The sequence below is a fragment of the Xiphophorus maculatus genome, chromosome 1, assembly GCF_002775205.1.
Source record: "Xiphophorus maculatus strain JP 163 A chromosome 1, X_maculatus-5.0-male, whole genome shotgun sequence".
Lineage (NCBI taxonomy): Eukaryota > Metazoa > Chordata > Actinopteri > Cyprinodontiformes > Poeciliidae > Xiphophorus > Xiphophorus maculatus.
The window spans coordinates 23,540,311-23,559,512 of NC_036443.1; the positions used below are offsets into that span (position 1 = coordinate 23,540,311).

At 36.6% G+C, this 19,202-nt stretch overlaps 1 protein-coding gene across 2 annotated transcripts in view; it reads right to left on the minus strand.

Moving 5' to 3' along the window:
• Positions 1-18,300, minus strand: part of LOC102225710 (protein FAM19A1-like) — a 35,918-nt gene extending 17,618 nt beyond the window's left edge. Inside the window, exons 1-2 of one of the 2 annotated variants that reach the window (XM_005801718.3) lie at positions 17,894-18,300; positions 16,861-17,002 (exon numbers count right to left, since the gene is read on the minus strand). In XM_005801718.3, coding sequence (XP_005801775.2) covers positions 16,861-17,002 — 142 coding nt within the window. In that variant the 5' untranslated portion in view covers positions 17,894-18,300. Of the gene's footprint in view, positions 1-16,860; positions 17,006-17,893 lie in introns of both variants that reach the window. The other variant, XM_023330777.1, reaches the window with a different exon arrangement.
• Positions 18,301-19,202: the final 902 nt, after the last annotated feature.

Sequence of the window (19,202 nt, forward strand, 5' to 3'; positions counted from 1 at the left end):
ATGATTTCTCTCTCTAAAGTGTAACTAACAGCAAAGTCAAATGGCATGTTCAATTTCAAACAATATTTACAAAAATACACTTAGTAATAGAGACATCTGTTTTGTATTTTACACTCAAATGTTTCAGAGCATAATGCAATGACAGTAAATGCAAATAACACCTGCCATCAACAGAGCCCCTTGTTCAGAAAGCAGCACATTGTCAGAGTCAGAAAAACCTACTTCAAAATCTGATAAGTTATGGACAAGCGAGTCCAGATGAAGGCAAATGCTGTCAAATCATGCATGTCATGAATGTGTAGCACCGGGTGTGAATTTCTGTTGCTTTGGTGTTCGGCCTGCCTAATGAATGTGAAAAGGGTTCACGTGGGACCGGTAAATGGTTCTTCAGACGTGATGAAACAGCCATTGCACAGAGGAAAATGGTCAGTCTGTCTCAATAGAAATGTCACTATGCAATAAGTATGCAATGACTTGCTGTCTACTGTAATGAGCCTAGACCGCGAGGCTGTCTCCGGAGACGTTGATAGCAAGTATATCCTCTGAATGGCAACGCTTTTCTACCATCTGTTCCACAAGCTCAAGTCAGTGAATGTACTGTATGAACAATACATACAGGGGGTCGGCGCATCATATTTCATTTGGTTTAAAGCTAATTAATGTTTGCAAAATGTTTGACTTGAATGAAAACAGCTCATGTCAGAGAGGCTCGCACCAAGACTAGTTACACTCGAAATGGAAAGCCTTGGGGACTCAATTTAGCAGATAACCAGTTTTCCTCCTGAGACTTTGGATTCAGGTGACTGTCAGGAGATGATACTATGAGTATATCCTGCACTGAATGTGTATGCTCACAGACAAGTGCCATATGACAATCTTGATAAGCATGTGACATTTGAATGTCTCCAAACACACACCAGGCTGAGCCCATGTCAAATGCAAGCCCCTGCAAGTTCTCCAAATCCTGTGGTTAATTATTTTGTAGCTTTAAAGTCATTTACCAGAGACAGCAGGGCCCAGTCCCCAAACCATTGCTGCCTGTGTATTAGAAAACCACGTCTGTCACCTTTTAATGGAAAACACAACCAAGGTGACCCATAATAGGTTCCACTTTTTCCCCTCTGTGCATGCCCTCTGCAGACATCCAAGCCAGCAAGGTGCAGCATTTCAGTCGCTGACAGGAAACAGGAGCGCCAGATTAGAGAATGTCAAATTAATGCAGATGGAAACCAGTGAGAGGCACCAAACATGTGACTGCATGGTGTCAAACTGAGTGACTATTTTTTCCCCCCATTGCCTTCTGCAAAAGCATCTGTAGTCCCAGCAGTATTGTTGTTATCTTAGACGTAAACGGTAGGTGAAAAGCAAGCAACATATTGCTTGATAAACTGTTGTGATAAATTTGTTGTGATGGCGAGGAAAAGACTTAGCACTTGAGTGTTTGCTTAAAATATTGAAATAATAATTGATTTCAAATTTGTAAATTTACAGTGCATGAGAAAGTGTTTAAATACAGCAGGGAAAATAAGTATTAATGGTGTGCATTAGGGTTTTTTGCCTTTCAAATGGACCCATTGAAATAAAATTCACATTAAATATAGGTAACAACTCAAGTAATAAACAGATACACAGAAATCAACACAAATTAGCTCAAAAATTAAGTGGAGTGGTACATGAAAGTATTGAATGTCTTTTTTTTAAATAATGACAGCTTAATTAACAGCACTATGCACTAGAGCAAGTGCGGTAAAAATGGCAGCAGGTGTTTTCCTGTTTCCGACAAAAATAGAGGGTGTCTATAAAAAAGAAGAACAATGAGAGTGAGGGTGAATAGAGAAAAACAAGACGTGATTCAAAGATTTTTTTTAAAATATATGAAAAGGACCAACATCATCAGCCTGTGCATAATCTGCCAAGTCATACAACTTGGAGTGATGCTAAGAGTTTTCTACAACATTAAATTTTAACAACTTCTTTCATGGAATTGGTAAAAAGTATTTCTTGAAACCAACTTCCGGTTTCTTTCCAGAACTATGAACACAAAACCTCTTTTTCAAACTATGTTCTCTGACACATTGACTCTTGCCAAACTGAACAACGATCTCAAAACACTTTGAAAGGGGCTAAAAACAAAAGAACAACCTCAGATCATCCACACAGCAGTCAAAATGAAAACAGTGCATACCCAGTGATTACACGGGACGTCAAACAATAAAAAAACAGTGTTCAGGGAAGTGCACATCATGTTTATTGATTACAATGTATTGAAATCCCTTTAATGACTACAGAAAAAACATAAATATCAGATTCTCAGTCTTGTTTTATAAAAATGCATTGTACTAATACAGCAGCACTAAAAGTTGTTAATGATTTTATAGATGTTTTTGGATAAGAAGCAACATGGTGCAGCTCTCTTAGTTTATTTTTTTCTACAGCATTTGATACACTTAATCATGAGGTTTTAATACAGAAACTCTTCATTTTTGGTTTGAAAACTATCTGACCAGTGTGTTCAAGTAGGAAATCTAACTTCCAATTCTCTCCATCTGCTCACTAATGTTCCTCCGGGGTAACTTCTGTTTATTAATGTATATAAATGGCCTTAATTATGTCATATGCAAAATTAAATTTGCATGCTTATGATGTTGTTTTATACTGATCTGGTCTATCACCTAACAGTCAACTTCTAATGTTTTACAGGCAAATCTTTATGACAGCAAGCTTGTATTATATGCTGATGAATTGAATGTGATGCCGTTTTCCAATAGGATATTTGAAATGAGGATTTTCCACTCAGCTCTACAGCTGGAGGTCTGAAAATTGAATGTGTCACATGATATATACTGTATATACTGTATATACAGTATATATAGATAGATAGATAGATAGATAGATAGATAGATAGATAGATAGATAGATAGATAGATAGATAGATAGATAGATAGATAGATAGATAGATAGATAGATAGATAGATAGATAGATAGATAGATAGATAGATAGATAGATAGATAGATAGATAGATAGATAGATAGATAGATAGATAGATCTATATCTATATATATCTTTGCCTTGATTCTTGATTCTTTGTCTTTGACTCCCCACATTCAGCAGCTGGATGAGGTTCTCATTTATCTGGATTCGCTTTTACTTCAAGATTAGACCCTTTATATCATTTCAGGCTACTTTCATGTTTGTACTGGACTATGGTGACAATTTATACATTCATGCTTTTCTTAAATGTCTTCACTCACTGGATTAAGTTTATCATGCAGCTTTAAGATTTATAACAGGTTTAAATTGTTTTACACATCATTGTACGTTATATGAAAGGGCTGGATGGATGGCCTTGGTCACTCGGAGACGCCATCATTGGCAAATTTTTATTCATAAGTCCATACTTGGACATCTTACTTCATATTTATATGCCTACATAAATAGAAAATCCACCTGAGGACATTCTCTTCGATGAGAACTTACTTTTACTTTCAGTCCTTAAGTCTGAACTGAACTTGGAAATAAATCTTTTCAGTTTTCTGCTCCATCTTCTTGGAGCAAGTTACATAAAAAGATTAAATTAAAGTTGCTGTTACTAAATATTTTTAAGGCTGTTTTTAGTGATTTTTGGAAGGAAATCTTTGCTTTTGGCAGGAACACAAGGCTGTTTTGCCTTCAATGTTTTGTGATCTCTGAATCTTGCTGCCAATCTTGGCCAGGATTCTCTTGGAAAAAAAAAGATTTTTAATCTCGATGGGAATTTCCCAGTGAAATAATTGTAATAATAATACAATAAAAAAGCTTTTAAAATCATACTAAAACTAAGGAAAATGAAAACAAACTAAAATTCAGTAATTAGAAATCCCAATTTCAAATAAGCTCAAAATGCAATCTCCAGTACAAACTATTGATTTTGTGGAGGAAAGTGTCACTATTTAAGTGAAAGGAGGATATGGATTTACCAATAGACCGATTAAAGAAATAAATGTGTTCTCAGACTTTGAATTTTGAATTAAAGGATGGTGTACAGAGTTTTAGCAATTGTGAAAAACAAAAACCGAAACATCCATTAAAAATGAAGAAACTTTCCTGCATGCTGCTGACTATAAAAGTAAATTAGGAGTGAAGCATTTTTGTTCTAAATGTGTGGAGAAATGTATCACTCTCTTCTGACTTCCATGTTTTCTGGCCTTATGTAGTGTTTGGTGAATTTATTGTTTTACTTCCTTTACATAGGACACAGTAATCAACAAAATCTCAAACAGCTAAATGTGCTTTAGACTTCAATAATCAGTACTTTTAAAAGAGCAGTGTTAGACAATGTGTTTAAGATTATGAGAAAACAGTTTTTGTAAAATAGTGTATTTTGTTTCTCAAAAGTGTTTCATTTTACGCAGAATCTACATTGTTCTGCTAATTGGGTGTGTGGTTGTGCTAATTGTGATAAGTGATGAGAAAAGAAACTGCTTTGTTTTCAAACTTGGAACAAAAACAATCATAAAAAAAACCCTGTAAAAATATGTCTATAAACAATGCAATTTGTATGTTTTGCAACGACAGTGTTCCAAACGCCTTGAGAATGTCATGCTTTAGCCATCATGAGATACTTTTTGGGTGATACCTCGGTAATGAGAAACCTTTTTATAGACCAAGAGCTAGGACTAAGCCAGCATTAACACATATTTTTACACTAGTCGAAGTTTACACTTTCATGTACAAGTGCAATTCAGGAAAAGAAAACTTTAAAACAATTTGCAGGCACAGAAAACTACCCGTTGCTACTCTGAAAGAGCAGTGCCCATGACAAATAAAAATGCAGAAATTCTTGATATATGGCTGCTGGTTTTGACAGCGTGTCACACGAGGAGGCCGTAAGATTGGTCCTGTGCACTGGGCCAAGGTTGGCTGATGCTTTATTGAAATGCAAAAATGACTACTCGCAGAGCAGAGTTGGTGTTGTTTTAAGATGCATCAAAACTGCATGCAACAGAGGAATCAGCAAATAGGGGGATATGGAAAGAGTTACTCATTTGCATTGGGGCCTCAAAGCGCATTGTCTTGCATAGGCACAAACACAAGCACAGTATACTGCAAAACTGGCCCTGATCAAGGCTAACAAAATGCTATTGTGTGTCTCAAGGAGCTGTACTCATAAATGGAAAAAGTCTTGTGGTTGTTTGGTTTTCATGGTGGGGATGTGTGGCTTGTTGAGTGTAACAGCGGAGAGCAGCAGTCCCGCTTGCAGCTTTCATGTCTGTTAAACACAAATGAACAAAGACACTTTATCTACATTATTCTCTTTTTGGATGTCTTTGCTCTGCAGCTTTCTAAAAAAAACAAAAACAAAAAAAAAACAAGGAAAAGAAAAACATAAAAACACATCCCCTGTCAGTATGATGTCATTCATTTTCAAATGTCAAGCTGCTCCTGTCCTTCCATCTATGGCCCTTTTTCCCCTGACTAGTAAATGTGTCAAAATTGTATTTTTGTGCTTTCAGATCGCCTGCTCTGATGAAAGAGATATGCTGAGCAGAAAGAAAAGGAAGCAGACTGAGAGCAAAGTCACAGAGTCTTTAGAGAGTGGCTGCTTTACTCTGATGTGATTGCTGGTCTTCCACACGGAGAGCAAATATGGCTGCCAAGCGAATGTGTGTGATATGCAAAGATTTAATAACTTTTTAGGATTTATGCCATGAAGTCTGAAAAGTAAGAGGTAATAATTATACAAGACTTCTGATCAGCGGGGCAAACATGACAGATATTCTATTCAGCATGGCATGGTTGTCACAGGATGATGATCAGCTGCAAACATGGAAGTGCTGAACCATATGTTATACTGTAGTATGTTACAGGAATATTTTAGCACATACATCGCTAGACATTTTAAATTAGACATTGTGAAAGTGACTTATTGTTTCATTGATTGCAGTTTAATTACAGTTTTACAGTTTTAGATTTGAAGCCAGACGTTTTCTTGTAATTTTCATTCTTTTTTTACAATGTCAAAGCTTTCAGTCAGCACCTCCAGCATATTGCTCATATTTGCCAGAATGTAATATTGACACTTTTGTCCCTTTTTTTCCACACATGTACGCCGCAGTCTCTGCAGAAAAGGTAATTGGATCTGTAGTGCAAATATGCTAGCAGACTTATGGTGCACTAAGGGTTGAAAAAAAAAACATGAAGTCTTCCATAGAGCCCGATAAACCCAATATTAATTACTCTGCTTATTTCTGATACTACGCCCCCCTTGGAACCAATTATTAAGTTGAGATGCTTCTTTCCAGCTTAATGAGGTCTAAGTAATGATAATGAATTTCACATTCCTGCCAAGCATTCAAAATAGGTTTTCACAATAGCAAAGTCATATGAAATGATCCGTCAACCACAACTCTGGTTTCAAAAGAATTTGTTTTCCAGATGAGGAAATCCAAAATTAGGAAATTGGCTCCAATTGTTCATGTACGAAGATATTCTTCTCAATGCTTATGCTTATATCAGGGAAAACAAAAGCTTTGTCATGTGAAATAATTTGAAATCTAGCCGTATTTACACAGGAATTAATTGTACAGAGGTGGACTGGGTGACTGCATTTTCAGTATAATTTGTAAAAATGTGAAAATAATTTTTACCTTGATAATTGTTAAATATTTTCTGCTGGCCTTATAATTTTAAATCATAATTGGCTTTTTTAGTCACCCGAAGAACATTTCAAGGATTAATCATCTTTAGGTGAATTAATTATTGCAGCAAAATCTTCACAGGTCTGCCTATAACGTCAGACAGCTGCAGCTCGGATCTTCACTAAAACTAAGAAAACAGAACATATCACTCCGGTTCCAAAGTCTTTATATTTGCTTCTTACATAAGAGAATAGATCTTATAATACTTTATCCAGTTTATAAACCACTGAGTGGCTTAGGACCAAAATACATTAAAGATATGCAGTGGTATCAAAAATCAGACCAGTCGGGTCTTTTGGTTTCAAATCTACTCCATCTGCATCCTCATAATCAGAACAAAACTGAGAGAAGCAGCATTCAGTTTTAATGCTCCGTTTATGTGGAATAAACTCCAGAAAACTGCAAAAATGCTAAAACCCTGAGTTCCTTTTAATAGAGGTTAAAAAAAAATCTTCAATAATATTAACTGTGACATTATTAATTTTGGTCTGTGTTCCAACATTTCTTTGCTTCCCCCTATCATGCCACTGCAATATAAGGTTTTTTTTAGTTGCTGCTTTACATTTTCTCATGTAAAGCACTTAGAAGTGTTAAAGCGCTACCAAGAGTCAGAAGACACTCCAACACCAAATGTGTTTGCCAGCATACGGTAGAAAAGTAAGACAAGCAAACACACCAGGATCATGAAAGAATCATGCAAAGCCAAAGAATGTAGCTTTTAAGAAACTCTGTGTGGACTAAATCCGTTAAAAAAGTAACAAAGCTGAGTGCAAACAGCATCACTAAATTCTTAATTTAAGTCAATGCATATGAGAGCATTGCATTCACTTAAAGGTTGCCATTTTTAAAGAAAAAAAAAACAATACAAGATGCTACAATGGTACTGCCAGAGTAGAGCAGAGCTGCATCTTGCCTTCCGATCCTGTATGCTCTGCTGGACTCACGTGTTTGCAACCGGCAAAATAACCAAAGCATCTCTTTCATCACAAAGGGTGTTTTTTTAACCCAGCGTGTTAAACTGTGAAAATAGCCTGAAGAGTTACAGTTCTTAACAGTACTGCCTTTTCTCAAATCTGTTGACATTTTCAGTGTTCACTTTCAAACTACAATGACTCACATTAGTGCTAGTCTTGCTTTAGCAACGTAGGAGTTTGTTGGTAGTCTGCAATGTGTTGGGCTACAATAATTTGCATCATAAGAGAAAACAGCAAGGATGCTTTACTAAATGGTCTTGTGTTTTTGTTGGGTTGTTTTACGTGTGACTAAACGAGTAACGTGATGGTGATTTTATTTGCAGTTTCAAAATTAGAACTTAATTTGAATAGTATTGAGTTTATGTGTGAACACGGCTGCTCTTTAATTCAACAATTTCCCGTTAGAACAAAAGCTACCCCTGAATAAGTGATAACATATGTCCTCACTGTTTGAAAATGTTATATCAGAAAGTTAAGCCAACCTTGACTTGTGTCTACTGATGACTTTTCCTAGAGAATTGGGCCTCCTGCAAATTTAAAAAGCCACAATGATATCTAGCTTTTATATTTTCCCTGCTTTATGGAATAAACATGCTTTTCATTTTTAATTTAAGCTGCAGTCCTTTGGGCCTTTCACTCCACACTTTAAGAATGTGTGTATAAAAGTAAAAACAAGCCTTTTAGTGCTTCCTAATTATGTAATTATTAATCTATTAAATATAAATGCAGTTAAATGTCAGACTAAAGTCTGATTTATTCGCATTAGCAGACGATGAACAACAGTAGGACCAAAAAAGTTCTAAATATAAAAACTGTATTTTCCTCAAATATATTTTATTTGGATGAGATTGAAAACAGGATTCTGTATTTGCTCGAAACTCTGTTCAAACTCACAGCAATTAAGTTCTGTATGATAATTACTTATTATCATTATCTACTAATTAATCTGAAATATTAACGATACCCTTAAGCTCTGTTTTGAAAAAATAGATTCATTTGCAGTCACAAATAAATATGTCTACCTTTCCAGAACACTAAGAGGAGCAAAATCATTTTGCTGTTGTGTGCACGCCTGAGCTTTGTTTTGGACTATTTCTGGATTAAAGCAAAAAGTGAGCACTTCCATCAGAATTCAGGTTTTCAGAGTCAATTATCCTTGAGCTATGTAAAATGTCACAGCAAGATATTTAGAAAACTGCACCTAATTACAAACAAAACCAGCACCCAAAACTCTGGTTGATGACCCCAGGAGGATGCTCCTTTTCCTACACCCAAGAAACACAAAGTGGTTTGAAAGAATCAACTAACAACGTCACTCTGAGGCAAAATGTGTCTCTCTCCTCTTCATTATACTGTAGGTCTTTCATATATGCAATCCTAATGATGCCTTAGAGAAATATTAGGCCAGAGGTGGCAGTTCATGCACTTCAAACTTTAATGTTCTAATTTTGTGATTGCAAGCTGTCTATTCCTAAGGAACTTTATGGTTTAGTGCAACAACTCTTTGCTTGCGGGTTACATCATTCAAACTGTAGTGGTGTGTGGATGAACTCTATTTAAGCCTTGAACAAGGATTTAAAAGATGTCACGGTGTGTTCACTGAGGATGGGTCAAAGATGCTGTAGGAATGAATAATCATGTCATTCATTTTTTTCCAGTTTGTGTGTACAAGAGTCGCACAGTGAATTTAAATATAAAAACAATGCTCTGCCTCTCTGTAGAGCATCAAAGTAAGGGAAGCAATATGTATCTAATGTTTTATTACATTTCTTTGACTGAAGTAGAGCTTTCTCAGATCAGTCCCCGATCCAAATCTATCTAACTATCAAGTAAACGTTGGAAACAATGACAGTTTTAGACTAGCCTGTTTTTGTTAGTCAAGATTTATTAAGATCAACAGACACTTGCATTACTAGTGATATGTCATAATATTCAGTGCTCAGAGAAATGAACAGTAATTAACTACAACATTAAACGTCACTGACACTCTGCTCAAACTAGAAAAAAAGGAGATAAAAACAAAGTCTATTTTACACTTATTTCACTGGCATTGCTGCTAATAAATATGGACATCACCATGGCAATGCACCATTGTCTCCTTGTTGTTTAATATTAAAAGCATATTCAGCAAGCTTAAACAGTCTACTTCACAAATTACTATGAATAATAAATCAGCTGCCTTTAGTTCTATTTTCTATTAGCAGTTTTGTGCTATATGTATGTTCAGAGCCCTCAAATGATGATTTTTTTTCCAAAAACACTGATCACTGACTAATCTAGCAACATTTCCTGTTGTTTGGGTTCTCTCTCATCCAAAGCAGTCACAGGCAGCCTGGTCCTCCTCAGCTAATCAATCCCTCCCAGCTGAAGTTAGAGCAGATGTTCACACCTCACTCCACAATTGCAACGAAATTTCACATGTTGGGTTATTATAACCTTACTCTTTATCATAAATTTGTCACTCTGCCTAAGTTAAAAATAATCAGTTTGAAAATGTTCATGTTGTATTGTGACTTCTTGTAGCTTCTTCGAAGAGGGACTTTAAACAAAAAATAAAAATGAAGCTTCGGATCTTTTCTTTAAGACACAAGCCTTGATGAAGACAGACACATGAAATATTACAGTAAAAAAAGAAGAGGCATAAGAATAAAGTTAGTTTTAAACATTTTTAATAGGTCTACTTGATTTTAGTAAACTTGACATTGTGATTCTATTGATGAATATTGAGATGATAGAATCTAAATAACCTGCATTTGTAACCATCACAATCATCCTAATAACACTGCTGAACTTCAGGATGTTGTAACATGGAGAGCAAATCTGGGCATGCACAACAAAAATATTTTAGCCTACAAACTACTGGATTAAAGCAATTTTGTAATTGCACTATTGCACACGGTAAGAATGTGATTCAGTATCCTGGGCAACTCTTACATTACTCACATTATATTTCATTTATGACGTTATTCCTTTCTCCCAAGGCATCTATTATAAATTACTTGCACGTGGTCAATTATGCAAATTAAGTGATGATGTCATTTAGCAAAGTCTAGAGAGATTTAGGACATCCAACAGCTGCTTTCGTAACTGAGGATTTGGCATCACTGTACTGGACCATCACAGACCCAACCCAGAGACACATTAGACAAGTAGTAAACATTCTCTCTTTCTTTCCACATCAGATCTAAACTTCTCTGCATGGAGTAATACATGCAGAAGACATAATTCAATCTTTTTATAGCATCATTGGAATCAGGCTTTTGCCTTTTTGTAGTCATTATGTGCCCGTATCGATATCGTTAATCTAATGCTTGCCTGACTGCACTTTATTTTTTCGTAGTTCTCAGAGTGAAATGAGTTAGAATGATACACAAAATTATTATAAAATTATTTACACTAACACAGTCTTTAACATGCCTGAGAGCTGATAAACTGTTCTTGCTGTCAACACCTCTGTTATTGAGACACTGAGACTTTAGCTGTGGTTAAAAATAATGATTAAAAAAAAGCATCTGGTGTAGTCTCAGAGAGTGAAAGCTGGCTAATTAATTACGCTGTGGGCCACAAAAAATCGTTTTGCACATAAATGACGGCAACTCATAGCTCCAACACCGAATTGGCTGAAAGACTTCAATTAAACATGCTGTTTAAACAAATATCCACAAGCTTAGAGGAGATCTTTCTTATGAATAATTCACATCCTGAAAGAGTGAATAAATGGGAAATACTAGAATGTGTAAAATCTACTTGTGTAGCTCTGAGCATACAGTAATAATTAAGCTACTGATTGTCTTACGATTAATTCATGTTAGAATATATATATTTTTAGGGCAAGCAGAAAAGAATACATGAATACTTCATAACTGCTGGAAATGATGACAAAAAAAAAGATTAACTTCAGTCTTTTAAAGTGGGAAATCTTTTTAAAGCCCTGTAGAAGATTGTCCTGATAAGTAACTTAATGGATAACAGTTCTTCATTCTCTCAGGAACATGTTTAACAGCATCCGGACAAAGTGGGTTTGTTCAGCTCCAGCTGTGGAGAGGCCCTAGGCTCAGGCTGAATGCCTCTTCCCATTGGCGCCGCAGTGACACTAGTGGGAGCATGGTTGAGAAGAGGTCCAGGGGAGGGGTGGAGGAAGATGTATGTCAAAATAATGTGCCTCCAGGATGCATTATATAAGGCTATTAAATTGTCAGTGTCTAAAACAGTGTGGAGCAGATACAAGCTTTGTTTGTGACAGCTGAAAATCCATTTTTCATGTTTGTTTCAGTGTGAGGTTTACCAGTGAGTGGTTCTTTTGTTGGCGTACAGATAAAAAACATGTCCCGATTCAGAAAGAGGTACATGAGTGGTTTTTAAAGATGCACCAATCAGATTTTGAAATGGTTCTACACTGGTTTTGTGAAGCTCTTACTTGCCAAAATTGACTTCTGATTATTCCAATTTCTGTTCAAAACTATGTTATACACATCAATAAATTTTCATATATACTGTATATTTTTTTTCTGTTTTATAAAACATTCATTTTACTGTTTGAAACACACAACATGAGTATGGAGTATACGTTTTAAAACTCGATTTAGCATCTAATTGCCTTTACAAAGGTTAGTGTTGCTACCATTACATAAAAAAGTATTTACAAATGCATATTCTACAAACTGTTTAACTTTATTCTGTTCTGAGCTGCAGAAGGGCTGCCAACGTTCAAAATCCTGCATTTTCCATAACAGATTTTAAAAGCTCAAAGGGTGAAAACAGAGTAACTTTGCTTTTCATCCTTGCTGTTACCTGCTGAAAGTCTTACTCCCTCTTGCTCTCTTGTGGCCTGAATGAGTGTTTATCCCAAAAGGTTTTCTTGACAGTACCACCTACCATTGCTTAGGCTCAGTATAATACCTTCACCGATCAGAAAAAGATTGAAGTTTTTTTTATTATTTTTGACAGACATTCACCTGTCATGCAGAGAGTCAGGTGACTTCAGGCACTGGTCAGGTTTTCAGTGCATCTCTAGGCATTTTCTCTGCAGGCACAAATAAACTATGGTATTATAATACACAGTTTATTAGATAAATTGCATAATAGAATATGATTTTTTTTTAAAACATTTGTAAGATTACCAAAGATTGATTATGTTATAAACAGTTAGCATGCTGTAGCTTAGTGTCTTCAATTATTATGAAACCAAATTAGTTGGTCTTGGGGGTTGAAGCTGACAGCTAACCTCCAATGAATTTGAGTTCAAACTGAACTCTAATTGAAAAGCACCACAGTGGTTTATGCACATAAATCTTTAAAACGGTATCATGTTTTTCCTGAGGTCATAATCTGTGGCTGAATGTGGCTAATAGATGTGCCTTTGTTTAGATCAGAAGCTCAGAAAGCATTAATCTCATCATCTGGGCTTTAAATTGTTTAAAGTATGAAAAAGTATTTTAAAGAAACAATAAGAATTCTCTCTCTTATTCATCTGTTATTTAAGAAACAGAAATTGTTCTGTTATCCCACCTAAAATAAAAACAGGAGAAGTTTAGTCTCACTTAAAGTCAGAAAATGAGAAAAAAAATACCTGTCTCTCTTTTTATGTAGTTTATGCAAATATTTGGTTTCATTGTATAATTTTTTAACAGAACACTTCAACAATCATGAACGAAACTTTATAACAATAGTTACAAAATTATATGGATGTGATTCAAGTGTCCGTGAATTAAACCTTAAAATGATGCACACTTGGGGGTTTGCCAGCTTGCTTCCTCGGGTCTAGAGCTCTGCATTTTTCATCTTGTTATGAATGTTCATTCTAAGCTATACTTTTTTACAGCTACTGCAAGGTGGGAGGTAAAATGCACTGAGCTGTGAATCAGTGACCTTTCAGTTATGAACAGTTTGACCCCACAAAGCCAACTGTTGGTGGATGGGAGTTCACAAAGGAGCAAGGCCACCTCAGGCAGCCACTATTGTTGTTGTCCTTTCTCCCAACACCTACACATGATGCTCTGCATCAGTAATAGCTTTGTTTCTTTTTGGGTAAAACACTGCTGCTTACACATAAAGGAAATATTTGTAATTATACTTGTAAAGAATGTGTCCCTCCTTAACAAATAAAAATGTGATTTGTCAACTCTGCATACAGCGTATTTTTGGTTTGTAGCGGACGTGTTTATGGTTAAAATCACCTTTCTAGTGAGTTTTTGTGTGTATTCTTTTTTTTTTTAAGTCAGTGCTTCAGTCAGGAAAAATTGACCATCTGTGTTTTCCTCTGCACATGTTTGAGGGTCGAGAAATGTGCGACCCCAAAAGCAACGTCTCTACCCACTTTGTGAGTGCACCGACACGCACAATCTGTTCTCTTTTGAGCACTGTTCACGCTCTTTGCACTGAATAAATACAGCACCTTCTGAATCATGCCGCAGAGAGCAACACTGGCTGCACCAGGAAGGCAGAGAAACAGCCCAAAGCTTACAGAGAGTGGCAGGCAGCAATCTGTAAGCAAGGCTGCAGGGTGAAAAGCAGGGCACCTTGTCCGAATCACTGAGCATGCACAAGCACCTACTCTAGGGTCATCTAGCTAATGGACTTCCCGGCACACTTTGCTTGTAACGGCATCCAGTAAGAGCAAAATTTATATTAGAAATGTGACTGAGAATATCTAGATAATAAAAATAAATATTCCTTATAAATAACTATCATCTCCAAAGCTTTTAAAAGGTTCACAGACCTTGTCACAATTTAGCAGTTCACCCAAACACTACAGATGAATGACTTTGATACATCTCCCTGTGGAACTAAATTTCTATTGGCAAGGACACGACTGATCTCTCGCCCTCTGTAATCTCGATTTCCTCTGGCAATACCAGCCACCGTGAACCTGTGGCATTTTGCTGCCTTTAATGATTGGCCCAGTGGTCTGCAACCAATGGCCTTCTTGCCACCAATTCATGACCCGTCAACCCCAATCCTCCCACCAATCCACCAGGCGCACAACACACACGGCACAGAACAAATGTCCCAGTGTCAGAAACAATCCAGACAGCCACCCCATCCTCCTCTCATAAAGCTGGCATCTCATCTGTCCAAGAGTGAAGAGTATGGTAAATGGAATGACATGGCATTTACACTTTCCGTAACTGAAGATCCTGAAGGAATCAAATTGTTCAAATTGAACAGGCTTTTTTTTTTTCTCAAAGATTTACCTGAATGCACATTTGAAATATTAATTCAATTTGCCTTTGTTGACAGGAGACCACTTTTGAGGCGATATCCTATTTGTGAGTGTCTCCCGCTACGTTTTTCTTCTCCCAACACACATCTATGCCAGTTATAAAATGAAGGTGTTGGAACAGGAAGTCTTCTGACTCACAATATTGAGTGTATTGAACAGACCTCTTGCTGATATGCTTGAGGTGCAAAATAACAGAGGACCTGCACACACACATATGCAAGCTACATCAGCCTTTGAAGTTCTGACAGCATCCAGCTTCGTCTCCTCTGCCGAGTGCTGTTCATAATTATTTACCATGACGAGGGCCTCACGTCCCTGCCTAAGAAAAACAAAAGTTTGTCTGCAATCCTTTGGTCATTTTTCATTCAGTGCAATTTCACAGGGAGCACAATCGCACAGATCAAATTGAGAGAGAGCAGTCTAGCATGAATATCAACTGTGATAGCTCAAGAAGGAAAGCACAGGGGAATTCATTGTCTATCTGTGTGATCTTCTGAATAGAAATTCTCCAGCTATGTGATGCAAATCTTAATGAAAATCCCAAGTGTAAAAATGTATAGCCAATATCAACTACTTTTAAATATATGATTCTTCATAACTCAACCAAACTGGTTATTAAGATGTTGATCAGTCTCTTTTGCTCTAGGTTTCAACGTCTGGATTCAGTTTCACTCTGGATTCAGAACTGGGCTATTAATGTAATGAGGGCACGCTCAAAAAGTTATTGGAGGAAGCAAAGCACATTTCAAAGATGATTAGAAGATATATAATGACGTCTCACAGCTTTAGTCTAACACAGACAGCCTGGCCTGAAGTATGATGCAAACAAATATTTATGCAGCTGCAGTCCAAATAGGTTTATCAACCCTGATTCTTAATTGGACAGGAACAAATTCCTATATAAAAAAAAAAAGTTTTTTGAGAGTTTGGTTCTGTATGTGCAGCAAATGATAATGGAAGAGAACTTGTCGTCTGGGACTTAACCAATCAAAAGCACACTTTGGTGTTACCATGGCAGTGACTTAACAAAGGAGTACATATCATTGCAGCAAAGTTGAAATAAGCAGCAGCTGCATATTTCAACTTTGGTGGTTTTTAAATAAGAAAAACAGTACAACTTTTTGGAAGTTGAGAAAAACTTATTATTTTTGATAAACCAGCTTGTTATTATGAAGAAGCTGCTCTAAAATATCTAAAGTTGGAATAATTTTGATCTAATTCATGAAATCCATCTGGCCTCCTAAATTAGGTAGGAGAGCAAAGAGTCTCTGTAAAACCCCCGTCACAATTTTACACATTTCTTTTCATTTCACTGGCATAGGAAAACATTTCCTACTGCCTTTCCAGGATTTGCTTTATTGCCTTCAACACAATTGCAACTAAAATATCACGATAATGACTCAATAATAATGTTACTTAATCTCACAGTATAAAGTCTAGATGCTACATTCAACTTGGGTTGCTGGACACTTGAAATTGAAAGCAGCTCTACTGAATCATTGAAATTCGATTTCTGGTGGTCAGAAATTGAATCTCATTGAAATCTCATTTATATAGAAAAGTTATACAAATGAGACTCTGATGTCATTGGACACTTCCAATGACCCACAATTTATTCCAGTGTACATGCACTACTCAGAATGCAAGGACATCAAAGAAAAGCAACATACACTGTGAAGATAAGACTGATATCAATGCTCCAAAAGATCCTCTTCATTTCCTTACATTTAGACCCACACGTGATTTTTGAACAATACTTCTCTAAATAGGAAGCCATTTGCTTCAGGCAAAAGTTAAAATTCAACGCTTGTGTCTTGTCAAGCACAATGAATAACGCCGATAACTTTATGAGTTATAGCAAAACATTTGGCTTGCCGCTTTCTATTTAAACACATAAGAAATCCACATGAATTGAAAGAGATAATAGGAAAATGACAATACACGTTTTAACAACCAGAGCAAAGGAGAAAGCACATAAAGACTCACCGATCGTGTGAATTGTGGTCCGGCCAGGCCTCGTCCCAGGATGCTGCTGGATGGTGTCGTAGAAGGTGGCCTGACACAGCTGGATGGCCGTTATACTGACCCAGAGGCACAGGCAGAGCAGCCAGGACATGACAGGACACATCTGCTGAGAACCAGCAGAGGTGGAATCAACACAGCAGACATCGTGTTCCCTACCTGAGACATCCTGCGCTCAACACAAACACAAATCACACTCAGTTGCCACTTTTTTTTTTCCTGTGATTGGCCTCTGTGCCCCCCACAGTGGATTTTTTTTCTTAGTCATCCAGATGTATGATTAGGATTATATAAGTATGAGTTCTTCCCTTTTTCTTCCCAGTTTGCCCTGTCTTGTCCGCAAGCCACAGCACAGCAAATGTAGTGTGATCCCTGAGGACTTTTTTTACCATGCAGCACAGATTTCCCCTGACAGGCTGACTTCCTTCAACTCCTGAGCTGTGCTCCTCTGCCTCACAACTAAAAAAAATAAACTTAAAGAAAGATAAGATTTTGCAAGAAGCCAGCTGCAGAGCCTTTTCTCTCGCTGCCAGAATAATGTGACAGTGACAGGGTGTTAACAGGAATCAAAAAGGCTTGTAATGTTTCACCATGCTCTTGAGTTATAACAAAAAAAAATTATCCAGAGGAATGGTTCTGGACGCATAAGCATGATACTTGACTGTTTCTCATCGGTAAGATGTAGTTTTGTACATTCTTTTATAAAAGCACTTATTTTTATCAAAGAAAATTGGGTTTTTACAGTCAATTTTTTTATGATGCTGCATTTTACTGACAATAAAACTTTTATTAAACCACTTTTATTAAATTACTTGTACTTAACCACTTTATTTTTGTACATCTTTTCACTTTTCAAATGTCTTTGTTCTCACAGGACATATAATGCAATTTTTAAACTGCAAATTCATAAAATAAAAAGGCATTACTCAGAAATATATCTTGCCAATTTCAGGTCTTTATGTTTTTCAAACAAAAACTACTAAATAAAGGCTCTTACCTGTGCAACCCAACAAATAGTGTGCAAAAATCTCAACAGTTTTCTGTAAATCCATCCATTTTCCCGGTTATGTTGATCCCATCTAGGAACTCTGAATTTGGCTGGAGGAGGGAACTCCACTGACTCTGCCTCCCCGCTCCACACTTTGATAGCAACAGTCCAGTGATTCAGAAATAACCGTCAAGCCGGTGTCAGGGGGGGAGAAAAGAGTAATTTAAAGCTTTTCAATTCTTCACCTTGAGGAGCTGCTCCCAGTGACTGAATTCATTTACCCTCTCGCATTTTACAAGCACGTGTGGAGAGCTCCTTAATTAACTGTGTTGGAATCTTTTCTTCCAGCGTCCGCATCCTTCCAGTGAGAGGCAGCCTCCGAGCAGCGGCTCTCGCTGAGTCCCTCCTCACTCAGCGAGCACTGAGAGACAAATGTTCCCGTGCAGCTTGGCTGAGTGTAAAAACTGTATCACATGTCTTAAAGCCAGACTGCCTCTGGATTAGATGGCATAGTGGGACTCCATCTGATCATATGCTTCTGACAATTGCAAATCAGGAAAGCTGGCACCACTCACACTGCTGTGACCACATGATTAACAATTATTTACATTTAGAACAGCCATTTCTCCTGGGGCTGCTCATCTTTTTATGGATTGTCCTATCGGCTTTTTTGTGTGAGTTTTCTGTTGCCCCACATTGGTGAAATGTACAAAGTATCTTTAAGTATTTCCAAGAAACTCTGAAGGATTACTAGAGAGAAAAAGGGTTGTTTAATCCTTCAGTTTACTTTTGCAGTGTATATAAAAAAAATCTTCTCACCCATGATGAAATATCTCGATTTTTGTTCATAAGAAGATTTTGAGGCAAGACTTGTATTTGAAACTACTAATAATTTTACTTTGTGACCAAGGTTAACAATTTCAGCTAAAGAAAATCCACCCCAAAGCATAATGCTTCCACTACCATGGAACTTGATGGTGTTCTTTTGGTGATGTACAGCATTGTTATTGTAGAAAACAATCTTTTATCTTTGTATAATTTTTAAAATGAGTAGAACCATTGCCTTCATCAGACCATTGTATATTTCCCTAATAAATTTGGGAGACTTCAAATATGGATAATAAAGCTGTTGCACCATATTCTCTGAAAATACAAGCCACATAACAAGCAAGCGTGCACATTTACAAAGCACGCTTTATTATTTAATATTTATTTTCTCCCTTAAAGAGGGTGTATTATGTGTTTTCCAGCCACATGTAATAATTTAATAGCAATCAAGAAAATATGTCTTCAGTTATAAAATTGTTGTATATATCAA